General features: G+C 62.6%; 1 protein-coding gene across 1 annotated transcript; it reads right to left on the reverse strand.

The window, feature by feature from the left end:
• Positions 1-710: 710 nt before the first annotated feature.
• PCK2 (phosphoenolpyruvate carboxykinase 2, mitochondrial) lies at positions 711-10,236 on the reverse strand. The gene is made up of 10 exons (XM_048820109.2): positions 10,029-10,236; positions 6,636-6,881; positions 5,955-6,139; positions 5,663-5,866; positions 5,060-5,247; positions 3,885-4,047; positions 3,362-3,580; positions 3,146-3,283; positions 2,968-3,063; positions 711-2,568 (listed from the first exon to the last, which is right to left on the reverse strand). Exons 1-10 carry the CDS (start codon positions 10,055-10,057, stop codon positions 2,114-2,116), a joined length of 1,923 nt encoding a protein of 640 aa, XP_048676066.1. The 5' UTR covers positions 10,058-10,236; the 3' UTR covers positions 711-2,113.
• Between the last annotated feature and the right edge of the window lie 360 nt (positions 10,237-10,596).

The following is a 10,596-nucleotide window of genomic DNA, read 5'->3' on the forward strand; positions in this document are numbered from 1 at the left end:
CCTAACGCCCCCCGCCCCCCTCTAACGCCCCCGGCCCCTTTATACCCCGCCCCTAATGCCCCCCTCCCGCCCCTAACTCCCTCGGCCTTTTTATACCCCTCCCGTTTATACCGGCCCCTAAGGCCCCCAGCCCCTTTATACCCGGCCCCTAACGCCCCCCGCCCCCCTCTAACGCCCCCAGCCCCTTTATACCCCGCCCCTAATCCCCCTGGCCTTTTTATACCCCTCCCGTTTATACTGGCCCCTAAGGCCCTCAGCCCCTTTATACCCCGCCCCTAACGCCCCCCGCTCCCCTCCCCTCTAACGCCCCTGGCCCCTTTATACCCCGCCCCGGCCCCTTTATACCCCGCCCCTAACCCCCCCGGCCCTTTTATACCCCGTCTGTTTATACCGGCCCCTAAGGCCCCCAGCCCCTTTATACCCTACCCCTAACTCCCCCCGCCCGCCTCAGGCCCCTAACACCGCCAGCCGCTTTGTACCCCCTGTCCCTTTATACCCCGCCCCCTGCCCGTTTATAGCGGCCCCTAAGGCCCCCAGCCCCCGCCCTTTATACCCACCCCTTAATGCCCCACCCCACCCCCCAGCCCTTTATACCTGGCCCCCCCTGCCCCCACCTGTTTGCCCCCCTGTTCATGGGTAACTGTGCTTGGCCTGGGCCCAGGTCAGATGAGCCCTCCCCCGCCCCCCATCCCCGCTCCAGTAACCAGCCGTGACCTTCAAACCCTTTTATTAGTGGACACTCGGGTCTCGTTAACAGCGATTCGTAACAAAACGCCCTCATGTAGGACAGAGACTCCCGCATGGACCCCGCGTCGCTGCCGCTCCTGCCCCCCCTTCAGCCCAGCCTGTGCCCGGGTTACCAGCCAGCTCATCCGCCCTGGCTCCCGCCCCAGGGCCGGGGGGCACTGGCAGCCGTCCCGTCCCCCGATAGAGGTGTGCCCGGCCCACGTGCTGCGAAGGAAGCAGGAGGGTTGAAGAGCTCACCTCAGCTTGATGGCAAGAGGCCACCGGGAGGGAGGGCCGGTGGGGCTGGAAGAACGGATCGAGGATTCGGGGGGCTGTGGGGGGGGGGTCCAGTTTGAGGTGGGTCTCAGGGCTCACATGATGGTTAGGTGCGGAGACTACGGCTAGAGAAAGGGCCGGGGTGTCCTGGCGTGGTTAGAGATGATGGGTCGAAGGGGGAGGATTGGGGTCAGAGTTGGGAATTTGGCCAGCGTCCCACTTGGGGAGGGGCATTGAGCATGGGGTGAGGATGCGGGCTGACGGAGAGGTCTTGGCATATCCTGAGTCGACTGAGGGTTAATACTGCTTAGGAACTGGGCTTGGGCTGAGTTACGGGGGGCAAACGGTCAGTGTGGTTGAGAAATCCGGCCACGGACGGTGGTTTCTTTTTAGTGTTGCAACGGGGGCACAGATCGTGGTTAAAATAAGCCTTACTGTCAGAGCAAAGCCTGGAGGTTGCTAGGTTTGCATTCAAGTGCTGATGTTGGGTTTAGGAGGACAGGGTTGGCGGTAGATGCCGAGGCCCCGATTTGTGTGAAGGACTGTACCCGATGGTGACATCCAGCCGGGACGTTCCAACCTCACAAGTGACTACATTAAAATCTGGCTGGAAGGACGGTCAATCTTTCAAGGGGACAAGATGGCTGACTCATGGGCACGGAAACAAGATGGCAGAACCATGGTTAAGAGGAGAAAAATGGGCAGCCCGCATCCAGGAACCAAGATGTTGGACATCGTCAAGGAAATAAAATGGCCAATCCGTGTCAAAGAAACAAGAAGGCCGTCCCATGTCAGTTGAAGAAGCTGGCAGAACCGCAGTCAAGGCAAGAAAATAGCCAACCTCCCAAGGTCAAACGAAGAAAATGGCCAACCTATGTCAATTGAAGATGGCCAACCCACATCGAGGGAACAAAATGGCTGACTCCTCAAGCAAACAAGGTGGCGAAACCATGGTCAAGAGAAGAAGACTGCCAACCCATGTCACGGGAAGACGACAGCTGACTCGCAGCAAGGCACTGAAATGGCGGCGGCATTGGGCGAGGCGGGGAAATGCTATGTAAACAAACTCCACGAGGGCCGTGTCTTTGGCGGGCCACCTCCCTGCTCCCCCTCACATCTTCTTCACCCGACTCTCCAGCCCCTCGAGTTCCCTCATCACCTCCCGGGGCAAGTCGTCGTTGACCTGCTCGGTCAGGTACTTGCGTACCTCCCGTGCCTCCTGCTCCCAGAAGGCCTTGGGCAGAGAGAAGAGCTCTTGGAAGTCCACCTTGGCCAAGCCCTGGAGGTCGAGGGCCCCTTCCCGGGGCACGTAGCCGATGGGCGTCTCCTGCGCACTCTCCTCCCCTTCCACCCGCCGGAAGATCCAGTCCAGCACCCGGGAGTTCTCTCCAAAGCCCGGCCACAGGAAGTTGCCGGCCGCGTCCTTGCGGAACCAGTTGACATGGAAGATCTTGGGCAGACGGACCCCGCGCTGCTCCTCCATGCCCAGCCAGTGCTCCAGGTAGCGCCCAAAATTGTACCCGAAGAAGGGGCGCATGGCGAAGGGGTCGTGCATGATCACCTTGCCTGGAGTGGGGGCAGAGAAGGGAAGGTCAGCCAGGGGGCTATGGGTAACCGGGGATGGTGGGAGTGCAATACAAAGAACTGTGGGTAAATTGGGGGAGGTCAGTGCAAAGGACTGTGGGTAAATCAGGAATGGTGGGAATCTACCACATTGGATTGTGGGTATTCAGCAAGAGTGGGATTCTGGGGCAATGGATTATGGGGGATTTGGCACTGCAGGACTCTAGCACAAAGGACTGTTGGTAGCCTGCCATCATGGACAGTGGCGCAGTGGATTGTGGGTAATGGGGAGACACTGGGATGGCATAAGGGGAGCCCCAGAGCTCATGTTTCCCAGGTGGGAGGGGGGGATAAGGAACGCGGGGCCCAAGCAACGGGACCCCAGCATCCGGGGGCTTTTACCTTTGTGTTCGGCAGCCGCGGTGGACTCGGACCTCATGGCGCTGCCCACAAAGACGCCATGCCGCCAGTTGAAGGCTTCGTAGACCAGTGGCACCCCTGGGGAGAGGGGGAGAGCAGCGTGAGCCTGCTGAGGGACCCAGGAGTCCGGGAGGAGGCGGGAAAGGAGGGTGGGGGTTACCTTGGGGTCTCCTCCCGCCGAAGATGATGGCGTCAATGGGGACACCCTCGGGGGACTCCCAGGCCGGGTCCATGATGGGGCACTGGCGGGCCGGGGCGCAGAACCGGGAGTTGGGATGAGCACACGGCTCCTTGGCACCTGGCACAGAGAGAGAGGTTAGGGGGTGCCGTGGGGAGGAGCTGGTGGGGGAGGAGGGGGAAGCGGCCATGGCCCTACCCGGAGCCCAGGGCCGCCCCAGCCAGTTGGTGATGGAGGTGCCGGGGGGCAGGAGCTGGTCGATGCCCTCCCAGTAGACGCCCCCCTCGCTGGTCTCTCCCACGTTGGTGAAGAGGGTGTTACGCTGCACCGTGTGCATGGCGTTGGGGTTCGTCTTCATGGAGGTGCCCGGCGCCACCCCAAAGAACCCGTTCTCGGGGTTGATCGCCCGCAGCCGGCCTGGGGGAGGGGAGAAGGGGTTAGCTGGGGGGGCTCCTTGCTGGGGGTCCCCCCCACCACCACGCTGGATCCCCTGAGACACCCTCTCCAGATGGGCTCCCCTAATGCCCCCTGCCCCTTTATACCCGGCCCCTAATGCCCCATCCCGCCCCCTGCATACCCGTCCCTTTATATCCCAGCCCTTCACCTTGGGGTTCTTCTCACATCCCCCCGCAGATCCCCTCTGCCCCATCCCAGATCTGCCGCCCCCATCTTCAGCATGTCCCCCACAACACCTCCCTTTTCCACACACCCCCCACCTCACCCTCGCTGTCAAACTTCATCCAGGCTATGTCGTCCCCGACGCACTCCACCCGCCAGCCTGCCAGCGTGGGGTTCATCATGGCCAGGTTGGTTTTCCCGCAGGCGCTGGGGAATGCAGCTGCCACATACTTCTTCCGCCCCTCGGGGTTGGTTATGCCCAGGATCTGGGGGGTCCAGGGGGAGTGGGAACATTAGGGGCTCACGTGGGCTCCCTGCACCCCACCAGGGAGAGCACAGGGGCAGCAGAGAGCGGGAAACCACCCACAATACTTTGCAACACAGTCTTGGGCTACCCAGCAACCCACAATCCTTTGCAGCAAAGCCCAGCAGCTCTCAATTACACACAATGCTTTGCAACATGGTCTCAGGCTACCCTACTACCCACAATCCTTTGCAACAAAGTCCAGCCACCCCAAATTTACCCACAATCCTTTGCAACATGGTCTCAGGTTCGCCAACGACCCATAATCCTTTGCAACACACTATCCAATTACCCACAGTCCTTGGCATCGTGGCCCCACTGCAGTCAGTTACCCACAATCTTTGGTGTGTGAATCATCCCACCATCTTTTGCACCAGACTCCCATTCTCCCCGGTGACCCACAGGCCTTTGTGTTCACAGCTGGGCGCTCAGATTACCCACCGTGCTTTGCAACAGAGGCTGGCTCCTGTCAGCCTACCACAAGCCTTTGAGCCAATTACCCATAATTCCCCTCTGACCCGCTGCCGTGGCCAGTGGCCCCGGGGGGTCGAACTGGGTGGCCCCTTGCCTGCCCCATTGGCATCAGAAACAGCCCCATTCACCTGGGATGTCAACAGGGTCCGGGCATTGATTAACTAATATTTGCTCGTTAAATATCCAGGAGTGAGGACGTAAACACAGAGTGGCCTTTGGTCCCAGCCTGCCAGGCTCAGAACCCAGGAGCCCCAGCCGCTTCCCTCCCCCCCGCCCACTCTAACCACAAGACCCCACTTTCCTCCCAGAGCCAGGATAGAACCCAGGAGTCCTGGCTCCCAGCCCCCCTCCCCCCCCCCGCTCTAACCACGAGACCCCCCCTCCCCTCCCGGAGCTGGGTACAGAACCCAGGAGTTCTGTCTCTCAGCCCCTCCAACTCTACCCACTCAACTCCACCTGAGCTGGGGATGGAACCCAGGCGTCCGGGCCCTGCCCCTCACCAGCATGTGTTCGGCCAGCCACCCCTCGTCCTTGGCGATGCGGGATGCAATCCGCAGAGCGAAGCATTTCTTCCCCAGCAGCGAGTTCCCGCCGTAGCCGCTGCCGAAGGAGACGATCTCCCGGCTGTCGGGGACGTGGGCTATCAGGGTCTTCTCGGGATTGCAGGGCCAGTTGTTCACCAGCTCCTCTGAGGGGTGGGGAGCAGAGACGGGGGAATAGGGGGTGAAGGTGTCTGGGGTATCGTCCCACTGCTCGCACCAGCAATTGGGCAGGGTTGGTACGGGAGAGTTACCCCACCACACCCACCAGTGTTGGGGGCTGTATATGCATCTTTGGGGCATTATCCTACGGCACCCACCAACATTGGGGGCTGGGCTATATGTCTCTCTCTCTGTGGGGGGTGTTATCCAACTACACCCACCAATGTTGGAGGCCAGGTTGTGTGTCTCTTTGGGGGTGTTATCCCACTGCACCCACCAGTGTTCGGGGCTGTGTGTCTCTCTGGGGCACTACCCCCCCGCCGCATCCACCCATGGGACAGATTGGGTTGTGTGTGCCCAGCCAAGTTACCCCACCGCATCTGCCAACAGCCCAGGACTTACCTTCCAGGGGCAGGGGGCGCCCCACTGAGTGGAGGCACTTGACAAACTCCCCCTCACCCAGGGCACGGAGGACGGGGGCCCCCATCCGGGTCATGATCCGCATGCTGGCCACCACATAGGGAGAGTCCGTCAGCTGCACCCCAATCTTCGAGAGTGGGGAGCCGATGGGGCCCATGCTGTAGGGGATGATGTACATGGTGCGGCCTGGAGGGGGAGACAGAGCGATGGGCATAGGGGGATGGGGGCCCATTTCCCACCCTCGGGTGCCCCCTAGAGGAGAAGGGCCCGTCACCTTTCATGCAGCCGGGGAACCGGCCATCCATGGCCTCCTGGAAGCCTTTGGGGCTCATCCAGTTGCCCAGCTGCCCCTTGGCACCCCCGGCAGGGATGGGCACCGTGTCCCGCTGGTTCTCCGTCACAATCACTGTCTTGCTCTCCACCCGTGCCACGTCCTTGGGGTCCGTGCGGGCCAGCCAGCTGGGCGGGGAAAGAGCCAGGGAGTCATTCCACCCTCAGCACCTCCTCCTCCGGGGATCCAGGCGTCCGGGGTGGCAGGGAGATCGGAATGGGGAACGGGACCCAGGCATACAGGACGGCGCTGCAGCCCCTGGGTGGGCAGGGAACAGGATGGGGAACGGGACCCAGGTGTCCGGGATAGCACTGCAGCCCCACGAGGGAGGGTCTTAGGAGAGCCGAGAGCCTATTGCAAAGGACTGTGGGTAACTGGTGAGAGCAGGACAGGGGATCGGGGGTAATTTGGCCCCACCAGTGCAAAGGACTATAGGTAAATTGGCACAGTGGGAACCTGCTGCAGAGGATTGTGGGTAGTTTGCAAGAGCAGGAGCAGCGGATTGTGGGTAGTTTGTAGGAGAAGGACAGTGATGCAAAGGACTGTGGGTAGTTTGTTTTGAACAGTGGGGAGGGGACCAGACCGAGACGGGTCAGGGGACCCAGGCGTCCGGGAGGCACCTACCAGTTCTCATATTTGCCCAGCTGTTTGATGACGCCCTCAGCCTCCAGCAGCCCAAGGATGGCCCCGTTCTCAGCCTCAGAGCCGTCACAGACGTGAATGTTTTCAGGCTGGCACAGCCGCACCCCGTGCTCCACGAACGCCCGCAGCCGGCCCGGCAGCCGGCTCAGGTCCCCGCTCGGCACCCGCAGGGCATGGGCCGACCGGACCGGCGCGCCCCACCAGCACCGCAGGGAGCGGGCACCCTGCCTGCAACGGGGAGAGGGGCGAGGAGAGGCTGGGACCAGATCTTCCACAAGAGCGTGCGAGCACACACAGGCCTCTCTGGGTGTGCACAAGGGCGTGTGGGCTTGCAGTGAAGTGTGCACACGTGTGCATGCACTCCCACATGGCAGAGCCCACACGAGAGCGTGTGAGCTTGCACCCAGGTTCCTGAGTGGGCGCTGCGGGGACAGAAACACGCACACGGCTGCCTGGGCGCACACTGGGGTGGAGACGCTTCTGCCAGCGTGGCTTAGCATGCACAAGAGTGAGTGTGCACAAAGGCTTGTGCACTTGCATAAACTCACATGAGTGTGCACAAGAATGTATGTGTTTGCACAAGTGTGTCAGAGCATGCAGAAGACTGCATGATCTTGCACAAGCATTGCTGAGTGTGCACAAAAGGTTGTGTGCTCACATGAGCCTGCATGAGAATGCACACATTTGCACTCCCAGCTACCTTCGAGACACCACTGACTAATGGGCTATTACCAGCAGGAGAGTGAGTTTGTGTGTGGGGGGGGTGGAGGGTGAGAAAACCTGGATTTGTGCTGGAAATGGCCCAACTTGATGATCACTTTAGATAAGCTATTACCAGCAGGACAGTGGGGTGGGAGGAGGTATTGTCTCATGGTCTCTGTGTGTATATAAAGTCTGCTGCAGTTTCCACGGGATGCATCCGATGAAGTGAGCTGTAGCTCACGAAAGCTCATGCTCAAATAAATTGGTTAGTCTCTAAGGTGCCACAAGTACTCCTTTTCTTTTTGCGAATACAGACTAACACGGCTGTTACTCTGAAACCTGACATTTGCACAAGTGGGTCAAAGCATGCACAAGAGTGCATAGATTTTCACAAGAGTGCATGTTCACATGTGCTTGCACAAGAACTCCTGGCAGTGCCGGATGTGAAATAATCGTGCAAACGTGTCACAGAGCTAAGAGGATGCTGGGAGCACTCCGAGCCAGATGCAGATTTGCCCAACGCTTGTGGTGCCGGGACACGTGGCAGTGACTCTGCGGCGGGTGTGCCGACACGAGGACCTGCGAGTGTGCGAGGAGAGCAGCCGTGTTTCTGTGAGGGCGTCAGCACTGTGGCAGGTCCCACACGCATGTGCCATGCATGTCAGAGCATGCGCAGCCAGCCCCCACCCCATCAGTCTGGGGGGGAGCTCTGCTAGATTAGACCAAACCAGCACCCCCCACCATGCCCCTCACATGGCCTTGGGGGCAGGGCGTGTGCCCCACAGCAGCCTGGAATTGGCAGGCTGCCTGGAGCGGGGGTGGGGACAGCTGGCAGGGCAAAGACCAAGAGGCAAGACACGTTGCCTGGACTTTCACCTGGTGGCCGCGGGGGATTCTGGGTAGAAAAGTTCGAGGGGGGGAGAGGGACAGAGGGGCAGCCCCCCAGAGGGGGATCGGCCAGGACGTGCTGTCCCCAGCGCTGACCCTGGGGACACTTGCCCAGTCAGGGGTGGATCCCAGCCAGAGAACAGCTGCTGCCTCTGGGGTGGGGCACGGCCACACATAACACAGCACCCCCCCCCCCGTGCCCTGCAGCACGGCCCCCCTGGGGAGGACAGCAGGGGGCTGCGGGTTGGGAGTGAGGGGCACCTTTCAGTCTCCCATCCAAACGCTTGCCCGGCCCTGACCCTGCTGAGCAGAAAAACAAACCGCAATGGATCCGCTTGGGGGGGGGGCGGAGCCGGGGGAGGGGCGGGTGACGTGGAAGGAACACAAGGAAGTGAGGGCCCCAGCCCTGAGAAACACAACACGATCCCCCCCAGCTGCCAATGCCCCCCACTCCCAACCCGCAGCCCCCTGCCAGCCCAGCCCCCCCAGCTCTGCCAATGCCCCTCACTCCCGACCCACAGCCCCCGCCAGCCCAGCCCAGCCCCCCCCCACTCCCGACCCGCAGCCTCCTGCCAGCCCAGCCCCCCCAGCTCTGCCAATGCCCCTCACTCCTGACCTGCATCCCCCTGCCAGCCCAGACCCCCCCACTCCCGACCCTCAGCCCCCTGCCAGCCCAGTCCCCCCCAGCTCTGCCAATGCCCCTCACTCCTGACCTGCATCCCCCTGCCAGCCCAGACCCCCCACTCCCGACCCGCAGCCCCCTGCCAGCCCAGCCCCCCCAGCTCTGCCAATGCCCCTCACTCCTGACCCGCAGCCCCCTGCCAGCCCAGACCCCCCCCCACTCCCGACCTGCATCCCCCTGCCAGCCCAAACGCCCCCACTTCCGACCCACAGCCCCCGCCAGCCCAGACCCCCCCACTCCCGACCCGCAGCCTCCTGCCAGCCCAGCCCCCCCAGCTCTGCCAATGCCCCTCACTCCTGACCTGCATCCCCCTGCCAGCCCAGACCCCCCCACTCCCGACCCTCAGCCCCCTGCCAGCCCAGCCCCCCCCAGCTCTGCCAATGCCCCTCACTCCTGACCTGCATCCCCCTGCCAGCCCAGACCCCCCACTCCCGACCCGCAGCCCCCTGCCAGCCCAGCCCCCCCAGCTCTGCCAATGCCCCTAACTCCTGACCCGCAGCCCCCTGCCAGCCCAGACCCCCCCCCACTCCCGACCTGCATCCCCCTGCCAGCCCAAACGCCCCCACTTCCGACCCACAGCCCCCGCCAGCCCAGACCCCCCCACTCCCGACCTGCAGCCCCCTGCCAGCCCAGCCCCCCAACTCCCGACCCGCAGCCCCCGCCAGCCCAGCCCCCCCAGCTCTGCCGGTGCCCCTCACTCCCGACCTGCAGCCCCTGCTACCCAGCCCTGGGCCCCCATAGTACGGGCACTGAAGGGAAAGGAAGAAGGAATGAATGAAGACCGGGCAGAGGAATGGGGGATTCGGGGGCACACGGGAGATGCGGGGGCACATAGGGGGTGCGGGGGATGGGAGTGCGAGGGGCACATAGGGGGTGCGGGAGTTGAATGGGGGATGCAGAGGGATGGGGTTCGGGGGCTACATCGGGGTGCAGGGGGATGGGGGTGCGGGGGCACATAGGGGTGCGGTGGCACATGGGGGTGCGGGGAATGGGGGATGCGGGTTCGGGGTCTACATCGGGGGTGCAGGGAGATCGGGGGGCACATAGGGGGTGCAGGGGGATGGGGGTGCAGAGGACAGACCGACAGGGGTGGAGACACTCACCCCAGGAGTCGGGTATACGGCGCAGTCATCCTGCGTACTGTGCAGAAAGGACCCAGGCGTCCGGGTGCCTCTCGTAGCGGGGCGGTGGCCCCGTTTTAAAGGGGGATCCCGCCAAGCGGGGGGCGGAGCGGGGACAGGCGGGGAGCTCCCTGTCCTTCTCTCTGTCTCGGTCTCTCCCGCCGTTACCCCGGTTCTGATTGGCCGCTCGGGGCCAGGCCCTCCCCCGCGTATGATGAAAGACTGGGGTGGTATTGCCTGGACAGACAGACAGAGGGGCGGGGCCAGGTGTTCCAGGCCCCGCCCCTCTGTGTCTGTACCAATGTGCCCCGCCAGCCGGTTTGTTATTGTAGGGTCTCCTGGGGGTTGGGGGAGGGGGTTTCATGGGGGCTGGGAGAGTGGATTTGTTATTGTAGGGTCTCCTAGGTGATTGGGGGTGTGGGTTAGTTATTGTCGGGTCTCCTGGGGGGCGGGTGTGTTATTGTAGGGTCTCCTGGGGGCTGAGGGGGCCTGGTGTGTTATTGAAGGGTCCCGGTTATTACAGGGTCTCAGGAGGGCTTGGGAGGCTGGC

The sequence above is a fragment of the Caretta caretta genome, chromosome 13 (assembly GCF_965140235.1).
Source record: "Caretta caretta isolate rCarCar2 chromosome 13, rCarCar1.hap1, whole genome shotgun sequence".
In the NCBI taxonomy this organism is placed as follows: domain Eukaryota; kingdom Metazoa; phylum Chordata; order Testudines; family Cheloniidae; genus Caretta; species Caretta caretta.

What these genes read in the sequence shown, in the direction of transcription:
- PCK2 (XM_048820109.2), bottom strand. Translation starts at nt 10,057, where the DNA reads ATGACTGCGCCGTATACCCGACTCCTGGG. An exon ending in CCGTATACCCGACTCCTGGG is followed by an intron (nt 6,882 to 10,028) that starts GTGAGTGTCTCC and finishes TCCCCGTTGCAG; the next exon opens with GCAGGGTGCCCGCTCCCTGC. An exon ending in CTGGGCAAATATGAGAACTG is followed by an intron (nt 6,140 to 6,635) that starts GTAGGTGCCTCC and finishes TTCCCCGCCCAG; the next exon opens with CTGGCTGGCCCGCACGGACC.